This window comes from Clytia hemisphaerica, unplaced genomic scaffold, assembly GCF_902728285.1.
Source record: "Clytia hemisphaerica strain Z4C2 unplaced genomic scaffold, Clytia hemisphaerica genome assembly, whole genome shotgun sequence".
Classification (NCBI taxonomy): Eukaryota; Metazoa; Cnidaria; class Hydrozoa; order Leptothecata; family Clytiidae; genus Clytia; species Clytia hemisphaerica.
The window spans coordinates 325,126-349,178 of NW_027104257.1; the positions used below are offsets into that span (position 1 = coordinate 325,126).

The 24,053-nt window shown below is 33.9% G+C and overlaps 1 protein-coding gene across 1 annotated transcript; it reads left to right on the plus strand.

Moving 5' to 3' along the window:
- Positions 1-218: 218 nt before the first annotated feature.
- Positions 219-23,396, plus strand: LOC136816601 (integrin alpha-3-like). The gene is made up of 34 exons (XM_067072941.1): positions 219-464; positions 5,457-5,590; positions 6,263-6,342; positions 6,513-6,651; positions 6,820-6,905; positions 7,185-7,239; positions 7,659-7,745; positions 7,957-7,998; positions 8,410-8,450; positions 8,770-8,871; positions 9,191-9,249; positions 9,685-9,775; positions 10,146-10,248; positions 10,682-10,773; positions 11,258-11,372; positions 11,733-11,778; positions 12,346-12,456; positions 13,299-13,366; positions 13,682-14,025; positions 14,241-14,308; positions 14,649-14,793; positions 15,329-15,391; positions 15,780-15,856; positions 16,153-16,286; positions 16,912-16,970; positions 17,201-17,308; positions 17,544-17,594; positions 17,773-17,793; positions 20,275-20,304; positions 21,462-21,596; positions 21,835-21,954; positions 22,365-22,469; positions 22,702-22,824; positions 23,220-23,396. The coding sequence occupies exons 1-34, from the start codon at positions 313-315 to the stop codon at positions 23,298-23,300; spliced, it is 3,267 nt and encodes a 1,088-aa protein (XP_066929042.1). The 5' UTR covers positions 219-312; the 3' UTR covers positions 23,301-23,396.
- Positions 23,397-24,053: the final 657 nt, after the last annotated feature.

Sequence of the window (24,053 nt, forward strand, 5' to 3'; positions counted from 1 at the left end):
GAAAAGCTATTTGCCAAATTTTTCTTACAGTTTGAAACGAATATTATTGAGAAAAAGTTGGCTTCTTTACTTTCAGCATAATAATTCTTAGAATAAATTATTTCATGATTATGTAAAAAATAAACCAATCAAATCACTCATTTGCTCAAAATTAATTATTCAAGATGGTGCTCAAGCTGTGGTGGTAAAATGCCGAACAAAGCTTTGAGAGTTTTCATTTTCTGCCGAGACTGTAAACAAAAAGTGGAGTGCGCTGGCTTTGGTAGTTTGGTATAGCAAAGTTGGTTTTATCATAAAACTGTGACATCAACCATGATACAGCAAGCATTTTTATGCCTGTTTATGGTTCTTAGTACGCATGGATATAACCTCGATTACGAATATGCTGTTGTGAAGAAAGGAAGCACGGACGGTGAACTTTTTGGATTCTCTGTTTTGCAACATAAAGAAAATAAAAATAATTGGTAATACTTTTTTAAACTGTCATGAAACAAAAATGTGATTGACACTACCATAATTTGGGTAGGAATAAGAAGAGCAACGCAATCAACAACAATACGGGCTCTTCCCCAGTTAAAGTCTGTTTGTTCCATGGAGGGGGGGTGGTGGGGACAATAGCGGAATTCCGAGTTTTTTTTGAAATTCCTGGATTTCCATAGTCAGAAAGTCTGCCGTATACTATCTTCGCTTTCTGATTTGAATGATGGCGCTGCGATAGGACGTCAGAGGGAACCCCTCGACAGTTTTCGGTCGGCGCATGCGTCAACTTTTGAAAATAATTCTAAATTGCGCAATATCCGTGGTTGTTTGATTAAAAATAAAATGCCCGTATTGTTTGTCTTAAAATAATGTTTTTATCTTAGTGAGGAAAACCACAGCTTAATTATTGATTTTGACTAACTGCCGTTCAAAACAAAATGTAATTCCGAGAATCTGAAAGTTTATGAAGCAATTCTACAATGCCAGACGGTGTCAATCAAACAACTTTGAACAAAAATTGCAATCGAACGTAATCGAACGCGATCGAATAATTGCGATTCGATTGTCGAACGTAATCAAATCTCAATCGAATGGCCGATTCCTGGGTAATATTCGATTGTGTTCGATTGCATTCGAGTAAGGTTAGATTGGTTCGATCGATAGTTGACTATGTGCGATTGGTTCAATTTGTCAATTACATTGGATTAATCTTCGATTTCGTTCGATTACGATTATGTTCGATGAGTCTGATTGCGATTAAATTAAATTGGATCACTCTGTTAGAGCTTTTTAGCGTGGGCGGCAGCAGAGTGCTTAAGTACCATACCAAAGCGAATAAAATCTAATACAATTGAATCAATCGAACGTAATCGAATACAATTGAACTTAATCGAAGCAATCAAACAGCAAATCCTGGGTAATATTCGATTGCGATTCGATTGCGTTCAATTGCGTTCCATTGCGTCAGCGTTCGATTCGTTCGATTGACACCGTCTGGGAGTAAGGTTAGATTGGTTTGATTGATTGTTGACTATGTTCGATTGGTTTGATTGATTGTCAATTACATTGGATTAATCTTTGATTTCGTTCGATTTTGATTATGTACGATGAGTTTGATTGCGATTAAATTAAATTGGATCACTCTGTTAGAGCTTCTTAGCGTGGGCGGCCGAGCGTTTAAGTACCATACTAAAGCGAATAAAATCTAATACAATTGAATCAATCGAACGTAATCGAATACAATCGAACGTAATCGAAGCAATCGAACAGTAAATCGTGGGTAATATTCGATTGCGATTCGATTGCGTTCGACAATCGAATTGCAATTATTCAATTGCGCTCAATTGCGTTCGATTGATTCGGCGTTCGATTCGTTCGATTGACACCGTCTGGACAATGAAGATCTTAAAGAAGAAAACCAATCTAATCACATTGAGAAAATAATGGAAGTCTTTCCTTTTGCCATTAAGGAAAAGTAATATTCGATGCTGTTGCTAATATGTATACTCGCATTCTTTTTCATACGGCTGTCCTCCTATAATTATCTACATCTTTTATCTACGTTGGAGTGCAATTTCTACGCTAATACGGCAAAAAGTATATTGAATAGAATGCTATCTCATTCCCTGTGTTAAAAACAAAATAGAGAGAGTTTCGTGGTCGCACGGCTTTTTTAAAATATCCTCTCAATATCTTGATTTTGTTTGAGATATAGATCTTTAGTAGATACAACCAAGGGGATGTAAATAAACCTTCGTGAAGTCGAAGGCAAAATGGTACCGTGAGTGGTCCTAAATCCGACAGCCCTGCCTAAATCCGACCCCCCAAATAACTGCTATGAAAAAAAATTCTATGTTTACAAACATTCCCTTTCCAAGTTCAACAATAAACTATTGCAAGAACTTTCGAAACAAAACATCTAACAAGATAACTATAATGTCAAGATGTCAATTATAATGTGATCAAAAAAGTGTGAGTTGTAAAAATAATTACCCCTATTATTCTGAATCTGTTGTTCGTGTTTAAAACGTTAACAATTTTATAATAAAAAATTATGTTTTGTATAAGAAGCAATTATTATTATTTGATTCAATTGGTTCAGTATATCAAATCTAGTTGACACTTTGGTATCTCCATTGCATCACAGCGAAAGATTTGTTTTTATTTTAGTTTGTATCTTTGAAAGACCCCATCGGATTATAAGATACGATACGGTAGAAATGAACAAAGATCTTATAGTCACTACAATAGGATCAGTGGTAAAAGATGCTTGTTTATTTTCAAATTGGGTGATTAATTTTACACTTTTTGAACAAAATCTTTTGGCTTTTACATATCTGAAAACACAAGTGAGGAAGACATTGTTGTTCATTATGTTTTATATACAACAGGAAAAGTAAAAACACTTATAAAATAGTGATTTCTCTTCTCTTTTTAAAAATAAAAGTTTATGTTCAACTTTTATGGTTTTTTTTCTGCCATTTTAGAATGAATAATTATGGTGTCAGCCCCTCTAATTATGCGAAGACCATAGTTATAAATTAAAAGAAGAGAGAATTCTGATTGGTTTTAAATTCAAATTTGGTGTGACAGTTAATAGTTTTAGTGACATAATTTGTGGGTTCCACTGGACTCTCTACTTTTTCCCCCATCAGAATTAGTAAAGGCAAAAAGTAGTTGAGCTCCAGCTCCTGGACTAGGATATCCAATACAAAAGCAATTGAAACTCCTGGATTTCCAATGCAAAATCAATTTTTTGGTGGAAAAATCAGGAATTTTGACAAATTATGTGGAATTTCCAACAAGGCGCAAGCAAGGGTTTAAATAAAAAATTGAACTGAATTTCCGAAGAAATTTCAAAAATTGACTGGATTTTGAGTGCTTTTTTTATCCGAAAATTCCTGTCTTCCACCCCCTATATCAAATTTTTTCTGGAAGAGCCCAATTGGGCGCAGTTCCAGAAAAAAACCATTACTATGCCATAACCGTTAGTTGGTCTAATATCAACATCCCTCCTCGTCTAATTCCGACACCCTTCATTAGAGAATGGAATAATATGAAAGCTTGAATCACTGATTGAAAAAGGATTATTCCTCTCTAACCACTAAGCAAAGAAAAACAGTTTCAACCTTTCTATAAATTTCAGTTGATAAAAAGGGTGTCGGAATAGACCTTTTTTCAAAGAAGCCACTCTGTTGAATAATTATGTAGTCCAGCAGAAGAACAATGATAAGACCATGCATAATTATTACAATATGCATGATACAGTAATTATGCATGGCTCTATCATTGTTTTTATGGCTGGACTACATAATTATTCAACAGGACGTCCTCTATGAAAAAAGGTCTATTAGAGGAGGGGTGTCAACATTAGACCAAGTTACAGTACCCACCTGTGGACAGTCGTGGCTTCTTCGTACGGGTGAGAGTAGATCTTTATTTTTCTATCTTTGATCTGGTGTTTTTTAGAGTTTCTGAACTTTTAGGATGTTTCTTAGTTGGACTTAGTCAATTTTAGAGTTCAACTTTGATATTTTGAAATTTGCCAAAGTTGAGTAGTTCCGGGTGGGATTCGAACCTATACATGAAAAGTACCTTCGGTTCAGAAGCTCTGTAACGCTACCAATAGACTACGAAGCCACAACACAAATTTGAATACACAATCTAATTATAGTGTGTATTTTGCAGACCTTTATATATTGACATACCAGGGTTAGCCCCAACCCTAGGGGTATTCTTACCAGGGCCTAGAGCCCTATATTTACCTACCATTGCTACTTCCAACCCTATTTTGACTCTCAAACTCCAACCCTGACCCTGACCGATATAAACGATTTTCACCCGTACGAATTGAATAACAAAAAATCTACTTTCACCCGTATGAAGGAGTCAGCACCCTGTGGACATGGAAATCCTGAGAAATTTTAAAAAAGGTTCCGGAAAATGAAGGTAATTATTTGGTCATTTGTATCGGAAATCCATTGGTGCTACGATTCACTTGGCAAGTGAATGTACCTTGGCTCGGGTCAACCCATACCATGTGAGGGGAATAGGGTACCATCACTCTGATACAAGAGTATGGGGAGATATGCCGGACATTAAATGTGATGTGGTAATGGTACTCACATGTCCAGTACCTGCAAGAGCGCAAGGTTCTCCTGTACTGTGTGAGTACCCCATCATCAATACAGCACGGCTCTGATGTGTCGTGAGCACATATTACAATGTCTGGTAAGCGTTTTGATTTCCCTATCCCCTATAAAGTTCTTATATTGAAGGCTACAGCCTCTAGAAGCTTGCTTGTTGGAGTCCAAAAAACCCAGTTTATTAAATATTTTTTCACTCCAATGGGCAACCTGTAACTTTCTATGCAACATTCTATAATTGAACATCTGAGATCAGGAAGCTTCAAAGTATCAAAAATTGAGTTTGTAGCGCCAAAAATAAAATTCATAAAAAGTTCATTTTTTTCATTTGTTCATCTGCATTTTTTCCAATTTTTACAATGATTTTTCCCAAAAATTATAGTTATCTGAATTATGCTGTAGTAATTCTTCCATAGACCGTTGCATTCTATTAAACGACTAGAGGAAGGTTAGAGTCACTGATTGACATGAGATTTTTTCCTTTCTGGCCTCTAAGCAAATAATTATAGCTTCAATGAAAGATTCTGATCTTCCTATTATTCTCATCCTAAAAGAAGGTGTTGGGATTAGATGAGGGATTTTGATATTATGGTAGACCAACTTATGATAAACAACAGCATTAAAAAGAAGGGGCAAAATGCAGCTTTCAAAAAATTGCAATATAAAATACCTTTTAAACTTTATTTTCCCTCTTTATAAAGATGTGTCATATCACTATCTTTTACTACATATGTCACTAAATACTCTTTGATCTTCTTAGATTGAATATTTCCTCACTTTCATCTTCCTTTTGGAAAATTTACATTATCTAGAATTTTTTCCTTTTTATAGGATGCTTGTTGGAGCTCCAAAAGGATCCAACCAATTTCTGAGGGGACAAGATCAGGAATCTGGGACTGTATTTAAATGCAATGCCACAAGCCCTACACTTGAATGCACTCAACAAGTTCCATTTGATGAAGCTTGTAAGTTTTTTACATTTATAAATAGTAGTACCTAGAAAATACCCAGTGCACCACAAAAAAATTCTCTCTTTAATGCAAATTTATGGTTGAACATTGACAAAATAACTGTCTAAGTGACCTTTTTATAGTGACTTTTTATACAGGAAATTAGACTTCAATGTAAAGAATAAAATCATTAGAAAATGCCAACAAATGTGGGAATTTTCATAAAAATATGTCAAATAATGGGTGTTGAGATTAATCTAACTTTACATTGACTTAAACCAACCAAACCAAAGAATGTAAGGAAAAATTTGGTTAGATTAAATGAAAGAGATATTGATGAAGATTTGGTGACTAAGGTTTCAAAATTTATGTGTTTAATTGGTAACCAATGCTTATAATCATGTAAAAAGTGATTGCTCTTGTCCATTTAAAATTTGATAGGTCAATTTTCAACGTTTTTGAAAACCTTAAAAAGAATGAACTTTTTTATTCATTTCAACATAAGTTTTGATCTAATAAATTTAATAAATGGCTTCCCCATATTCAGTGCTTTCAATGTATTACTTCATAATAAAAAACAACAATATTATAGCTTTGTGGGAAAAACAAAAAGCTTGAATCTTGATCTTTGTTTGAGTATGCCAATAATCAGACAGAAAAATTGTTTTCTTATTGTAATATATTTAGCTTCATCCGGAGTTGAGTCTAAGAAAGATCAATGGCTTGGTGTCAGTTTAACTAGTGGTGGAAATGATGATGCTGTTATGGTAAAATTCATTTAACTATTTTTCAATATTGATTGACCTGTATAATAGGATTTGTGAAGAACTAAAAATACTCTATAGAAATTTTTATGATTTTGAACTTAATTTTGGAGTTACTTGAAATTACTAATCTAATTACTAATTAATCTAGGATTATAATTGTATTTTTTTAGAGTTGTGGCCATCGTTACAATTATCATGGAAGCTCTTCCAAATCATACAGTTTGTTGATCGGCCAATGTTATACTGTTGAAGATAACTTAGAATTTGGAAGTGGTGCATTCTCACCATGCAAAGAGCCCTTGAAGCCCTGTAGGTTTAATTCTAACTACTCCTTTATGATTGCAAAAGGTTACATCATTAAAGATAAAAATCAATTTTTCTTTCTTTATTTTTATTTTATTAAATGCACTGTTTTCAGAATTTAAGTATTAAAATATTGATTTACTATGTTATTGTGTGTTATATATTCTATTCAAGTTTTGGGAGGAGGATCCACAAAAACACCAAATTATCAAAATTATGGTCAATGCTTATCAGGTTTAGGAACAGGAATTCAAAAATCTGTAAGTCACTTAGTCCGTTCTATAGTTTTTTTGTTATTTTGATTTTAAATTCAAAACAGGCTTTAAAGGCTGAACCCATTTTATACCCAAAAGCTATATACACAAAACTTTTTTAAAAATTTCTTAAATTGTATTAATGAAAATATTATCTGTATTTTCAAATTCTGATCCTCACTATGCAATATGTTTATATCAGGAAGTAAAAAGTTAGATATTGTTTCAGATTACCCATTAGTCTTTATGAAAGCTAATATTGTGAACAAAATTACAACTTTTCAGGATGGAGATGAAAGTGACATTCTTATCGGCGCACTTGGAGCATTATCTTTGACAGGTAAAGATCATAAAATTTTGATGGTTATTTTATCATAATCTTTTCATTGAACAATATTTCAGCCCCTTTTAGGAGGTCTTGACCAGGATATTTTACTCCACCAACCTGGATGGTAATAAATACCTTACTAATCTGAATGATTTCTCCAAAAAAATCTGTGAAATATGTTAACAAAACTCTGGTTTGATGCCCCTTTTTACATGTTTGTTGGTTCTTTTAGAAGTGAATTTGACTAAAAGCTAAATGAAATACTGAAACACATTTAAATGCCAAATTTTAAGCAGGCTGTATAGCACTATTTATATAGAAAACTTGCACTATTTTAAACACTTTAAACACAAGTTTTTAATGACTTATTATCAAAGCAATGGAGAGAAATTTAACTAGCATTGAAACTTGGAAAATGATTCTTTACCCAGGGCGTATTTTCAAAGAACGATCAGATAACACCAACCCGAAATGGGGGCCAACCAATAATGAAGCCAAATTCCAGGATAGTTACTTTGGTAGGTTTTCTTGATATTTCATTTTAATCTTTATTAGAAGCATTTTTAAATCTCTATTCTGTATTATAGGAATTACTATAACTTTATTGATAATTAAAATTCTGCATATTTATCTCCAGTTTCGTTTCTTTTTCAATTGAGAAAATATTCTCCCTATTACTAAAGAATTCACAATTTCTGTTATTTCAAACCAAATTTTCTTTTGATTTAGGCTATGCTGTTGCAATGGGAAAATTCACTGTCAACCAAGGAGGTATTCATAACACTTTTATTGATTTTAGACTTATAAAGAACATTATGATGCTAATAATAGTGTGACATTGTAAAAAATGCTCAAAATCAACTTTTTGGAATAACTCTTCATATTTTTGAGTCAGCCATAGAGATTTCAGAGGGTAATAGACCTCAACGTGGAGATATGATTAAAAAAAAAATTTTTGTTATTTGAGTCAAAATTGTGGCTGCAGTTCAAAAATTCTAGTTTGAAGTGAACTTGTTAGAAACATTTTATACATTACAAAGAATCAGCCTGAAAAGATAATTGCATGAGCATCAAACAGGCACTATATTGATTTCAGCTTTAGTTCCTGGAAAGGGTAGGAGAATTAGAAAGTAGCTCCTTAACCTAGAGCTAACACACTTTTTATTATTTTCACATTTTTAGAGGTTGCAGTTGGAGGACCAAGACATGAAAGCCATGGAAAGGTAAAGCAATATGTGAATCCCCTTGCCCACCAAATTAAGCCTAAAAAATTTATTTCTTGAATCTCTCTGTATATAATAATCTTATTTCTTATAATTACTTTATCGTCTTTTAAAGTCAAAGTTAGTGTTAATCTTTCCCAACACCTCACTACTTAAATCGATGTGTGGATTGATAATGAATCACTTTAATGGTTTTACCCCTTGTTTCCAACAATGCTGTTTTAATTGATTTTACTTCTGCCTTTTCTTAGTCATTTTTTCTATGATGCACAAAATGTTGAAAAACATCTTATATTTCATTCCTATTTTATTGTTTCAGGTTCTCATCTATAAGAATAATGCATTCAAGGATATTTCTTCTGAACCAGCTTTTGATGAGAAGATCATTCAAGTGCCATCTGCAGATTATGAAGATGCCGAGGTACTAGCTTTATGTTGTTAAAGTCATTTGTCTTCAATAAGTTTGTCTATTTTTAATAGATTTTTGTTTACCATTATATGTACTCAAATAATATGAACTATGTTTTAGCAGAAATTGAAAAATTCTACAAAGCAAAATCTTTTTTTAGATAAACTCAAAAATAAGATTTGGAAGATATATTATTTGGTCATATCTATAAAAGAAGTTTTAACCTGTAACCCTGATGACCCTTTGTAGAATAGAATTGCTTTCAAAACCGATTTTTTAATTTCCAGATTAATATATCATATTAAAATTTCTCTGTTTCCTTCATTCAAAGGTTCAAATTGCATCAGGATTTGGCATTGCACTCACTGCGATTGATATTGATCATGATGGGTACCCACTTTAACATATCTTAAATTTTTCTATTTCATAAAAAAACTTGTCTTCCAAACTGTTTCAAGAAGACATTTGAAGGTTTAAGACACCATGTCAAAAAGTTAAAGCAATACTAGAAGTAGCTTTCTAGTCCTAAGTTAAAGGTTTAATTTTTACATAAGTGATTCCGTCTCATATCAGACACATATTTCATATCAGGACAGTGTCTTGCTATTGTTATATTATGCTGATATAAGCAAAAAAATGTTTTTCTTTTCCTCTTTCTGACCAATCTTTCTTCACATCCGTGTCGATCCAATGTGAAAAAGCTTGTGAATAAAAATTGATGAGTATGCAATGATATCACTCTTATTTTTTTAAAAACAAAACCATTAAGATTAAGTAGAAATTAACAGTATTGTATTTTGAAATATTTTTATTCATTCTTCTTAGCTTTGATGAGCTTATTGTCGGTGCTCCATTCTATGCAGACAAAAAGAAGCCAAACATGGGGCGTGTTTATGTTTTTGGTTTGAAAGATAATGTAAGTGACCAATTTATAAGCCTCAGGGCTGAAAAGTTTTGCTTATAAAATTTTAAATGAATCTTTTCATTCACGGGAATACAATTTTTTGAATTTGTCTTTTAATAAAGTTAAATCTCAATTTAAAGAAAAATGTATAGAAAATGTATCACAATCTATCAACTTCAAAAGCTCAAAATATTGACAATTACAGATAAAAATCAGAAAATTATTCATTTTTATAAGAACGCAATGATATTTGAAACTTTTACTTGAAAGTTTTAAGAAGCTGTTATTTAACAATTTCGAATGGGGTTGTCAATAAGCTAAACGTTTACAATGTACGAAATAACAAAATCAGATGAAGCCTATTGAATTTTCTTATATTTAGAAATTTGCCTTGAAAAAATCATTTTACGGTGGAAAGGAAGCTTATTCTTCTTTTGGTTACTCGGTTGCAAACGTTGGTGATTTGAATCTGGATGGATACGATGGTAAGGAAAAATCTTTTTAAATTCCACACCCAAACACATTACAGAAGTTTAGTCAACGCCACAAAATGACTTGCTACAAGTTCATTAAGGCTGAATAATGCCTTGATTTCCTTTGTTTGATGTCATTCAACTATACCAAACTTGAATACTATCATATATATTATATTTTACATTATGAATAGCTTTTAGAGTAAGAATTATAGGTGAACCTTACATATTTTTAAGACACTCTCCTGGATTTTTCACATAAATTCACTTACCCCCCCCCCTCGATTCTCCAGTTTTTATAGTAAACCTCTTAGATGGAAAAATATGATCTTACCAACATGGGGTGTGATTGTTTTTCTAGAACTGTCAGATTCATTACACAGATGAATTCAGTTTTGGTTTCCCACGATTTTTGCTGACATGCATTTGTTTATTCCCTTGTTAGATTTGGTAGTTGGTGCTCCACACAGAGAAGATAATAAAGGTGTAGTCTTCATCTACGAAGGAACAAATATTGGGCTAGCTGCAGAGCCACAGGTATACATTTTACTTCCTTGTGACTCTGATGACAATCCATTGTAACCTTAGGTGTTGTTAGGGTTTTATGATATTACTTTAGTTCCTATTATATTGTTTGGAAAGTATTTAATCAAAGTATTGATCAATAACAGCCCTCTAATAACCCTACTAGAATTTGAACTCTTATTTCACGACAAAAAGGAAAGAAAAATTCTTACTTTCAAATCTTCTTTGAAGGTGCATATTTTCATTTAAAATTTTATCCTGTTTAGTAGTTTCCATTCCTGTTTAACTTACATTTATTTATTAGCTTTTTTCCTTTTACATTGGCCCCTGGGGGAGACAATGGATGGGCTGTCTAAACTCGTTATTTTATGGCCAGCCATTTTAAATTTAAGATATTAATTAGAATTATTATTAAAGTGTTGAATGATTTTAAATCATCATTTTCTTTGGTGTCAGTCAAAACCCTTTTTCTAACAAACCACTCTATTATGTTCAGATCATCAAAGCAGAGGAGGTGGTGAGCACACTTGCAAGTGCAGGGACTCTCACTCTTGGTGGTTTTGGACGATCAGTTGCTGGTGGTTTAGATCTTGATAACAATGGATATAAAGGTACTCTTTTATTTCATATTTGATTAAAATTAATTTGTATTTACAGTCAACTGTCTCTAATTCGAACCTCTATAAATCGAAGCTTTACGTATTTCGACAGAACTTGAACTAAAACATAGGTCACATTAGCTGAGTAGAATACTCTCTTTTATTCCAATCTTTCTCTAATTTGAGAAAAAGTCCTCATCTCTCGAAAAATAGAATTAGGCAATAGAATTTAATTAAATATATATTATAAATAAAATTTACCTTCCTGGTTCTACCCTCAACTTGAACCTTGTTCCTTTCCAGAAATGTTCCTTTTCAAAAATTCAGGTCATATTTACTCTTACCGTTTTTTTTTTTTTTTTTGCTTCTTAGATGTTTTGATTGGTGCTTACTCAACCGACCACGCAGTGCTTCTAAGGTAATTGGGTCTTTTTTGATACATATATAATCTTTCATAATTATGCACAATATAAGAAGCTACTAAAAACAAACAGGTTAAGTTTGCGTTTCTCAATACACAGTAGAGAGTCTCTATAACTGGAACCTCTATAACTCGAATGTCTTCCTAACTCTAACAAGTTTTGTGGTCCTTTCAGTTGAATATGCCTCATAAACCTTACTCAAAAACTGGGTCAAGATGAACATTTTACAAGAATTTTTATCATTGGATTGGTCGTTAACTATTTAAACAAAAACTTTTATTATATTTTTCTAAAGAACGCGTCATCTCTATTGTTTTGAATAACCAATTATGTGAGCACCTTATAAAAACTTCAACACAACTGCAAAAGCTAGAAATTTCCATTACTCAAACAAATTTGTGTTTTTTTTTAATTTGATAATAAAGATACAAATATTCTAAAGGGAACTATGTATGAAACACGTCTTAATTCGCTGAACCAATACAAAATTATGTGTAAAAGTTCTTGTATAAAACAATCTTAATAGCTATTTCAAATTCCTGATGACATTGTTTTTCGTTTAGATCGCGACCAATCATTTCACCACACACAACCTTACAATTCGATCCACCACAGATTGATCCACGAGAGGAAAATAAAAACTGTGATAAGGGTGGACCTACAAAAACTGTCTGGTAAGATATGGCTGGAAAGTGTGATTATTCATGATATGCACTATTTCAATGTCTTCCACGAACCCAACAGCTGATTGGTTGTAAGTGACGTACTGACTGTTTCTACGTCACTTACAATCAATATGCTATTGGGTCCCTGGTGTAATGTCAGAAGACATTGCAATGGTGTATATCATGAATATCAAATATTTTACCTAGATTGCGAACTGCAGTTTAGAGAATTTGGCTAAGGTGTGTAAACTTGTGGGTTCAATACCTGGCAGGGTCATACCAAAGATTCCTAAATAGTATTTGTTGCCTCTGACTATTGCTCAGCAATTAAAGAGAAGATTCAAGGGTAAATTGAGAGGGAAAGAGTGGCACCCTCTTCTACCTTCAGAAGGCTCCTCTCCGCCTACTCTCGGGTACCTAATAGCCGTCCCCCCCGCTAATTAATTTTTCGAAAATTTTCCACCCAGGACATTCTTATTCCAACCCCCCCGCTTATTAATTTTTGGGAAAATGTTTTTGAAAGTTCCCTTTTTTGTCTTAATTCTGCTGTATTAGCCTCCTTTTCAAACATTTTCCACCCAGGACATTTTTATTCCAACACCCCCGCTTATTAAATTTTGAGATTTTTTCCAACCCCCCTGCTTATTCCAACCCCCCCGGCTATTAGGTACCCGAGAGTACGATTGCAAGACTTACTTATAGCTTTAAACTGGATAGTCAATGAACCCATCTAGAACCTTGAAACCGTCTTTTCATTGTTATCACGGCATAGTCGGCTAATATACCCGCAAAGGGAACAGAACAGAGTAATAACTGGCTTTCGAAATATCATCCTCAAACCTTCTTCTTAGTTTCAATGTCAAATTATGTCACAACATCACTGGTCAAGAATTCTCCAAAACTACTATCAAATCAGTCAGTAAGTACCTTCTTTAACAGCACCCTCGACGTAAATAGGAATTAATTTATATACAGAAATTTTTCTAGTAGGGTCAACTCCTACTTGTTTACCTTTCATACAGGGTGTTTCGCTCATCTCCGTTGCAATCTTTATGAAGTTCTCTATTTAGTAATAAAACCATGAGTCGGTATTTTGGTTTGCGTCGATAGATGTTAAGATGCTCCAAACCACTTTGTCTTTTACTTTTCTGCAACCAACTAAGATTGTAGTTATATGTGTTTGTTACGACAAATCTGTTAGAGAAAGTCATTTCATTCTCTATTCTTTTTTCAGACATGAAATTTACTTTGACCGCTGATGCTGGCCGCCCTAACGATCCTCGCGTATTCATTACTGATAAATCAAATGTTCTCGAGTTCATTGCACCGAGCTATTCAAACGAAATCAAATGTTACGAAATCAAAGACATGTACTTGGAATTCGGACCTGACGGAACCATAGCTGAATATCCTGATGTTAAATTCACAGTCGCTTACTCGATACCATACGATGAGGCAGCTGGCTCACCCAAGCCTGTACGCACCGATGTTTCAGTAGCTAGCCTTGATGCCTATCCTATCCTACACAAGAAATTCAAAGATGGACACGCTATTGACGCCGGGCTAGAAGGAACCCAGGTGTGTTTTTGCCCATTGACATCGAATTACTATCTTTCAGAATATTATCCCCATGTTTTTGAGCTTTCACTTCATCGAACTTTCTTTTGTTCTCTAGTTGGAACTGTATTCTCTCTAAGCCTTTTTCGATACTCTTTCAGTAAAGATTTTATTGGCATCGTTGTCTTATTATTTATCAACCCATAGTTTTACAAAACTTCTCCATTTTCTTGCAGTTGACCTTCAAGAGAGAATGTACCCAATGTATTCCAGATTTGAAAGTGACATCTGCGCAATCTGTATAGTAAGTCGCTTTTGTTCCTTCGATATTATCATAATTTATTTAATATATCGGTATCAGGAAATACATCATCCAACCCTTGCTTACTTAAACTCACAGATACAAATATTTGATGCCATTTAACCCAAGTAAACTACAGCTCGATCTCCTTAAAGGTTGAGGTTCTTTTAGGTGTATCAACGCATGCATAAATGTATGCAGATTTCCTATCAAACTTCTACTTTCACTAGTTTAGTACCACTTTGTATAGTGCTTCAATTCAAAGTTTTTATTAAAATGCAAATCTTCATCTTAAAGCAAAACAATAGAGGAGTTTTTTAAATTATAATTTTTCGATATTTAGTTCACTACGTTATCGAGGAACAGAATTTGAATTCAACATCACTATAGAGAATAACGGCAAGGATCCTGCTTACGCCGTCGACTTAGCTTTCGACGCACCAGAATCAATGAAAGTTGCTCTGGTTCGTGAAGTCGGTAGCACTAAGGTATGTTCTTTATTGTGTTTGGTTTTAAATGAAAATAATATTCGTGACAGATTGTCGGTATCTGCGAGTGGTTCAAGAGATGTTGGCGAGCTTTGGTCTGGTTTTCGATTACTTTAATGAGATAAAATTTCGCAGGGAACAAATTTCGCGGATTTCGCGGATTTGGGTGTCATCCGCGAATTTAAGTCCCAATGAAAGTTTGGAAAGGACTTATTCGCGAAACCTTTTTAAACAAAATGTCAAATATCTACTTCTTAAATGTTTACTGGCCTCAAAGAAGCACTAATAATGCGTATTTCGACGACCAACGTGTATGATTTGGCGTAAAAAGGCACAAAATTGTGAAAATATTGTCTCCCAATTGTGCTATCTGCGAAATTGAGTCCCCGCGAAATATTAAAATTTAATCCCTGCGACAATTTATCCCATTAAAGGACACAACGGTAGTGTATCATAAATGTTCCCTTAAACTCCTTATTTAGGCTCTCCAAGGTCAAATAAAAACTTCATATCTTGAACTTTTCTTCTTTTATAGGGCCGAGATTGCAGTAACAACACTTGTCTAAACATCATCCCAAAACTTCCAAGTAACTCAAAGGTTGGAATACATATATGGATTATTTATTTAGTCTTCTAAAGGATGAAAATGATTCGAGTCTTGCTACGATTCCTACTACGATAAAAATTTATTTTCCCATTTTAACGGAACCATTTGGCACAATACACGAATTTCCTATTAGCAGATTCATGTAAAAAAAGTCAAGAAAAAACGTCGAGTGAAGCTCTGATTGGCTGAAAATTGCAAACATAAGCATACTTTTTTCAACAGGCCTAAAGTATGAGGTAATCTTATCATGTCTTAGCCAATCAAGCTGATAAGTTACTCGACGTTTTTACAGGACTCTGCTAAATTTGTGTATTGCTTGATGAAATAATATCCAAATGCGGCTGAATTTTTATCATCTTCGTTTTTTTTTCTTTATTAGAAACATTTCTTGATTTCTTTGAACACGGAGAAGTACTTGCCAGAACACTCAAACACTGCAATAATAAAAGTATCTAGGTAAGTGAGCAACTTCCAAATGCGCGAATGTGACTTAATAGACACTAGAAGATAATAAAATAAACAATGAAACTCCTGTTTGAGAAGGCTCTCTGAAAAGGAGTTTATCTTGAATCATATTAAAAAATTTTAAGAAAATAAAAACTACTTCGAAAATTTGTTGATCGATTCAATTAATCATATTTAAAAAGTGAATATTCAGAATATCAGCTTAGGAAAGAGGGCTAGTTTGCTTGTTTCCAAGGCTCTAATCTCTATAGAGATAATAAAAGATTGATTTACGTTCGCTCTTCCAGTATTAACGACGAACAACCAGCCACACTGGCAGACAACGAAAAAAAAATCAGTTTCGACATCAAAGTCGTCGCAGACATTTCTCTAATTGGTGGCAAATCTACACAGTCAGTTGCTTATACTGGCAAAATCAAGGGTAGGAATACTTTGTTGTTTTTCTGCCAGTCATGATTAAGTTTATATGGAAGATTGTCCTCGTAAGTAAGTCTGCCACCGCAGTCGGAGGCGACCCGAAGGCTCCTCTTTCGATAGCTGTCTACCCGAAGGTATGGGAGGACGCCACTCTTTCTCCCTGGATTTCTCCACTTACCCTTGATCCTTCTCTCAATTGTTGAGCTTCAAGCAGAGAGGCATCAAGTACCATTTTGAGAATCTTTGGTATGACCCAGCTGGGTCACGGTTCGCTATTAGACAATTAGTAGGAATGTGGTACCAAAGAACTGTAGCATAAATGTAGAGCATTTGACTACAGTATGGTTTTAGGTTTATTCCCCCAGCCGGGTCATACAAGCGACTTGAAAATGGTATCTCTATGCTTAATGCTATCTCTATGCTTAATGCTCAGCAACGAGAAAAAACTGTCGGGGTGATTGGAGTATCTAACCTTATCTAATAGGATAGGCAGCTACGGTAAAAGTTCGACTGCAGTTGCAAAGATACTTTACCTACCAAATAATATTCAAAAGGTACTGTAAGCACATTTTGTGTACTATTTTTAGTCTTTTGGTGATTATTGATGATTTTTATCCTTTTGTTTTCAGGTGAGAAAGCTATGGAAGGGTTTGACGATATTGGTCAAGAAGTTGAACACAAATTTGCTGTAAGAAAAAAAATTTAAAATGGGGTCAAACATAATTATATCTACCTCCGACAAAGCAGTATTACTTAATTTAAGATTCCGCGTGGCCGAGTAATCTCCAATGACCCAGGGCTTTCCAAAATCTGAAGAGTTTATTGAGGGCATCTTTAGACTCTAGATAACTATAGATAACTTGACATTAGAACGGAAATGTAAAAGACGTAATTCTTTTTCTCATATTATTTTCTCAGGTTCGAAACAGAGGCCCTGACCTTCTTCCATCCGCCATATTGACTATTAATTGGCCAGCATTGACGTTGAGTGGAAAACATTTGTTGTATCTTATTGATGTTACAAAGGTGAGAATGTTAGGGCTTTGTTAGCGGAAGTGTCCGATGTAAGACTTTATTTCGACTTTATTTGGGATGAATACAGCAATATTATAATCAATATTACACTTGTTTTTTCTTGAACTATTCGTTTTGGTTTCCTATAAGTTCCTATTTGTTAGAAATATTTTTGTCGCTGGACTTACACATCGACAAATTGAAAATGTTCACCTTTTTAGTAACATTTTATATTTTACTATTTTAGTCACCAAGAATGGTTTGTGAGCAAATTCCGGTCAATACTGCTGAGATTACTGTAAGATTTTGTAATGTTCCAACTTTACTGTTATTCTCTTGACATTGCGATTTTTTTATAATTATATTAATTATATTATTATTCGGCGCTTTATGTCATATGTTTGCTATAGCAAACCACAAAAATTTTATGCGATTTTTCTATTTATGCGGTTATTCTTTTGTTTTTCAATTTTTAGAGCAGAGCACGTCGAGACTTCGTAAGTTCATTATTCAATTTTTATTCAATTCTGTTTTGGAGACAAAAAGCGATTGTCAAATGGTCAAAGACGTCAACACCTTTCATTAACGTCACAATCCAGGGATTCGCCATTCAGATCCCTGCTCCTTCTAATCATCCATCAGTTCATAGATAGGCGAGCAGACTGGTCTTGGACCCCGTGAAACCTATCGAAAGGCTGTCTTAACCTCCTACCTTACTGAGCTATCCACAAGCGTAAAATATCGACTCTATCATAAAAACCTTCCCCCCTTTCTTAGCGTCATGATTTTACACAAATTAACAAGAAAAAAAATCGTAGTCTTGTGTTTTTTGGACCTACCTCCGGGTGCCCCGGTGGAGGTCCTATGAATTAACCTATGTCTGTCCGTCCGTCCGTCCGTCCGTCTGTTACCAGCTTTTTTCGAGATTGGCTCATTAGTTTTTTCTGATTTTTTGCACAAAGATGGAAAATGGCAATGGCCAAAATGTGACGGAGCCCGATTTTCGAAAAAAAACCATTTCCGGCCGAAAATGCTGGAAATATGCCGGAAAAACCGGTTTTTTGGCATTTTCTCAAGATTTCATCATTAGTTTTTTCTGATTTTTTGCACAAAGATGCGTATTAGCAATGCCCAAAACTTGGCCGAGTCCGATTTTTGAGAAAAAATCTTTTCCGGTCGAAAATGCCGGAAATATGCCGGAAATCGCCGTTTTTGCAGATTTTCATCGGACTTTTTCCTTATATTTCGTTGTTTTTTCACACATAAACATTATTAATAGCAATATCCACGATCAAGCATGACTCAATTGTCAATAAAACTGATTTTTGAAGCCGGAACTTTCTAAAAATCGCCGGAACAGCCTATTTGCGCCGGAAAAACGGTATTTCTTGAATTTCTTGAGTTGTACTTTATATTTTTCACGAAATTTTGCACACTGATGCAAAATGTCAATACCTAAATTGTGACGAAGCCCAATTTTCGAAAAAAAATTCATTTCCGGCCGAAAATGCCGGAAATATGCCGGAAAAACTGGGTTTTTGGCATTTTCTCGAGATTTTATCATTAGTTTTTTCTCATTTTTTGCTCAAAGATGCGTATTAACAATGCCCAAAACATGGCCGAGTCTGATTTTTGAGAAAAAAAATTTTCCGGCGGAAAATGCCTGAAATATGCCGGAAATCGCCGTTTTTCTAGATTTTCATTGGACTTTTTCCTTATAATTGGTTGTTTTTTCATTCAAAAACATTATTAATAGCAATGCCCACCATCAAGCATGTTTCAATTTTCAATAAAATTGATTTTTGAAGCCGGAACTATATTTAAAGTCGCCGGAACAACCTATTTTCGCCGGAAAGACAGTATTTCTTGAATTTCTCGAGCTGTACTTTATATTTTTTTATGAAATTTTGCACACTGACGCAATATGACAATACCTAAAATGTGACGGAGCCCGATTTTCGAAAAACATTTTATTCCGGCCGAAAATGCCGGAAATATGCTGGGAAAACCGGTTTTTTTGACATTTTCTCGAATTTTTATTTTTAGTTTTTTCTGATTTTTTGCAGAAAGATGCTTATTCGCAATGCTCAAAACATGGCCGAGTTCGATTTTTGAGAACAATTTTTTTCCCGTTGAAAATTCCGGAAATCGCCGTTTTTGCAGATTTTCATTTGATTTTTTCCTTATATATCTATGTTTTTCACACAAAAACCTTATTGATAACAATGCTCACCATCAAGCATGATTCAATTGTCAATATTTAACTGATTTTTGCGACCAGAACTTTCTTTTTATTTTTGCCCTACAACCCTTCCCTCTCCCCCTACCATCAATCAATGATGAATTTCTTGCGTTATGCATTTTCGCTAAACGCTATGTTTTCTGACTGATTTTTTTCATTTTTCTTGTTGCATTGCTATCTAACTTTCATCGTCAGGTAGGTCCATTCAGCATCTAGCTTGCTTTGTTTCATGGGACAAAAAGTGAGTGAAATACCCAAAAGACACGCTGATTTTGTCCCTGGGAAAATGGAGCAAAATTGAGTCGAATCAATTTTGCTCCATTGTTCCAGGGACAAAAGTGAGTGAAGCACAAATGTTATTAAAAGAAAAGTGGGGTGGAGACGCGAGAAAGCGTGTTTCAGGTTGGTGGGATAGAGCATGTTGCATTGCACCAACGCAAAAAGAACTTCTCGTGCCTCAAAGCCTTTATATTCCTTTGTTGTTGTTTTTTCACACAAAAACATTATTGATAACAATGCCCACCATTACGCATACATAATTCAATTGTCAAAAAAATTGATTTTTGCAACCGGAACTTTGTATTTCTTTTATCCCTACTCCTCTTCCCTCTCATCAACAATCAGTGATGAAATTTAATGCGCTATGCATTTTCTCATTCTTCTTATTGCTATTAAACTTAACTTCATCACAGTCCATTCAGCATCTAGCTTGTTATTTACTTTTCTTTATTCGCAGGTTTTGCCTGTGGGTGGAAAGTTAATTGCTGTAAGTGCAATTTTTTTTACTTATTGGACCTACCCCGGTGAGGTTGAGGTCCTATAAATTAACCCATGTTCGTTAGTTAGTTAGTTACCAGTTTTTCTCGAGATTGGCTCATTAGTTTTTTCTGATTTTTGGCACAAAGGTGCATAACCATAAACCCTCGAATGTGACGGAGCCCGAATTTCGAAAAAAAAATTTGGGGGCAAATTTGGGCCAAAAAAAGGGTTTTCTGGACTTTGGAAAAATTGGATCATAAATTTTTTCTGATTTTTAGCATGAAAGTAGGGTACAATCATAGTTAAAAGATGGCTCAAGCAGATTTTTGCAGAAACATTATTTTTTTGGCTGAAAAACGAATTTTTATCTATAAGAATCACTATTTATAAGCATAGATCTATGTTCTTAGCCAAATTATTATTATTATTATTATTTTTTCTAAACAATGAAAATGTCACCTTAGAGCGCGATGGTTTGAGTTTTCTGTAAACACTTATTATTTTTTTGGCTGAAAAACGAATCTTTATCTATAAGAATCACTATTTATGAGCATAGATCAATGTTATTAGCCAAATTATTTTTTTATTATTATTTTTTCTAACAGAAGAAAATGTCACGGTAGAGCGCGACGGTTTGAGTTTTCTGGAAACCTTATTTATTAAGCTGTGCATTTTTCTGATAGTGTTTTTTATAAAGAAAAGCGCTTAATAGCTTTTTTATTTCTTTTTCAAAAATCTTTTTCAATACACGCTTTTTTTTTATAAGAATACACTTTATAAGAATGTCCATGATGAAAATGGCCAAAAAATTAAGAATATGCTAAGAATATCACCATCATGGAATTTAACAACTGAACTTAAGAATGCCATTTTTCATGCATTTTAACCTGTAGATTGCCAATTTCGATCTTAACCTAAGAATACCGTAAGAATACTTTTGGATGATTTTCGCCAAAAAGTTGAGAATATCAATTTTGAAATGAAAAAAACACCATTCTTATAAAAAAAAAGCGTGTAGTGTTTATAGTTTCTCTCAATAGATATGCTTTCATTTTCTTTATTTTTTTGTATTTTGACCAGTTATGTCTTATGTGTTTCATTGTTTCAATGTAGGTAGGTCCATAAAAGTATCGCTTGTTCATTTTTACCCCTCCTCCATTACAGCGTGTTCGACGACAAGCAGACAACACTGACAACAACTCCACCACAACACCCACACCAACAACCGATGGCGGAGATGGAGGTACTGGTGGTATCAATGTCGTTCCTGTATCCAAACCTAGAGAAGGAATCACCTTGGTAAGCAATTCCTGTCTGTCTGTCTGTCTGTCTGTCTATTTAACCCCTAGGGAAATCATTTAGTATTGCCTTGAGTTCACAAAATTCTTTTGTTGAGGGAGACAATCAGAGACAATCAAATTTGAGCTAAAAATTTATTTTTAGAAAATTCGATGCTCTCCACTGGTCGGATTTCCTCTTGCCACAAATACATATTAAAACGTTCTCTAACACTGAATGATATCTAATCCTTTTGTAGAGTTGTCCAGATAAGACGGCAATCTGTCAGACCATCCGTTGTGAGATCACAAACTTACCAAGCAAAATATCCGAACAAATTGTGTTCAGATCAAGATTGTGGGAACCTTCTCTTCTTTTGGTAAGTGGAACCTCGTTTTGGAAAAGAGCCTTCTTTAGAGCCTTCTTTTTTAAAAGGACAGTGTGATAAAACAAGATACGGTTTTTTTGGGCATGCTGTTTTGGCATTCAAAATTAGTAGTTTTTACCTCATGGATGACAATATTCAATATTTCATGTGATTTAACAAACCTTGTGTCATATTTTTCAAGGGAAACCTTTTCCAGAGATCCAGTGAAAACAGATAAACGACTCTTCAAACAGATTGGAACCACGAAAGTCGCCCCCTTATCTACTGCTAAGGTTTTCAATATACAATAACATGATACTATAAGAGCCTTGTTGTCTATGAGCTGCATTGAGGCCATTACGTTCAGTTACGTCATATTTTCAAGTTTCAGCCAATTAAATTGATTCCATTTTATTTTGCAGGATTATTATGGTGAAGTGTTGACCATTGTGTCCAATGGAAAAGTTGAACTCGGACAAAATATTTCATACATTACTGATCCTGATCCAAACAATAATTATAATGATGTAAGTTGATCATGATAGATTGTCTACAGGATTTGAAGGAAGGAAACTAGTATAGGTAGAGCTCTATTACATCTACAACCCCTCGTCGAACTTGAAAATTTGTCATAATTGATAAGCCTGCACCAATAAACACTTCCAGGTTAAATGATAATTTTTCGAGCAGGATTGAGTATAGCGGTGTTAATTTCCTATTCGGAATAAGTATTTATATTTCATAATTTTCCTTCGATAGGTATACACGATTATCAATCCAGTATTGGTGAAAGCCAAGAGCAAGATTGCTGTATGGATCATCGCTCTAGCTGTTGTCGCTGGTATCATCTTACTGGCTCTCCTAGTCTTCGGCTTGTTCAAGGTATGCTTCTGTTTTTTATTTAATGATTTTCTAATTAGTATGTGTGTATTCGAAACCTGGCGGACTTGTAGGCTATTTTTTCCTCTAATTTTTGTGCTTGTTTCAGACTATTGAGCAGAAAATGTTATTGGGCAGAAAGATTATACAGTTGACGCTCTCTAATTCGATTTTCAAGAGGAATTTGGATTTTCATTGAAAAATGGAGTGCAACGAACAGTAAAACCTTGAAGAGAGAGAGAGCGTCAACTGTAGTTACTCTAATGAGGATTTTTGCTCTGAATCACGATGACCAGGCGTTAACCAAGAAATCTTTGATTGTCTAACAACTCAATCTTAACTTGATTCTTTTTCTTGAAGTTTTTGTTTTGACTCACTTTTGAACCTCTTTTTTACAGCTTGGTTTCTTCAAACGTAATCGAAAGCCAGAGTATTACGGACAAAAGAAAGAACAAGAGAAATCGCTCCTCAAGAAATAAAGTGATGAAGAAATTTATTCGGTTTGTTGTTGGTAAGAAATTCGCATTTTTTGAAATGAAGTATTTTGTATTGAGATGAAGGATTTCGACGAAAGATTCATTGTTGTGATGTGTGATAGTTTCATCATGTATATATGGAAATATAAAGAGTTATATGGTTTTGTATAAACTGTTCACCAACCGGCTACCGTAATTTTTTACGTGGAAAGCACGCTCAATAATTTTTTTTTACAAATGCAACACTTGGCAGCCTTAAATCTAGCCTTTACTACCCACTACCACTTTCCTATTTTTTCGGTTTATTGATTGATTGATTGATTGATTGATTGATTGGTTGATTGGTTGATTGATTGATTGATTGAGTGATTGATTGATTGATTGATTGATTGATTGATTGATTGATTGATTGATTGATTGATTGATTGATTGATTGATTGATTGATTGATTGATTGATTGATTGATTGATTGATTGATTGATTGATTGATTGATTGATTGATTGATTGATTGATTGATTGATTGATTGATTGATTGATTGATTGATTGATTGATTGATTGATTGATTGATTGATTGATTGATTGATTGATTGATTGATTGATTGATTGATTGATCCCCAAATTACAATGTAGTGAAGAGTTATTTATTTGAATAAAATTTGTACCATACTATTTTTCAAAGCTATTTTTAGAAACCATTTTTGTTATTTTTCTTATTTTTTATTTGTAAAATCTCATTTTTTTTTAATTCCCTTGT

Excerpts from the sequence above, each read along its gene's own strand:
- LOC136816601 (XM_067072941.1), top strand. The coding sequence starts at position 313 with ATGATACAGCAAGCATTTTTATGCCTGTTTATGGTTCTTAGTACGCAT. Across the intron at positions 6,906-7,184 it reads GAACAGGAATTCAAAAATCT|GATGGAGATGAAAGTGACAT; the intron begins GTAAGTCACTTA and ends ACAACTTTTCAG. Across the intron at positions 21,955-22,364 it reads GGGAACCTTCTCTTCTTTTG|GATTATTATGGTGAAGTGTT; the intron begins GTAAGTGGAACC and ends TTTATTTTGCAG.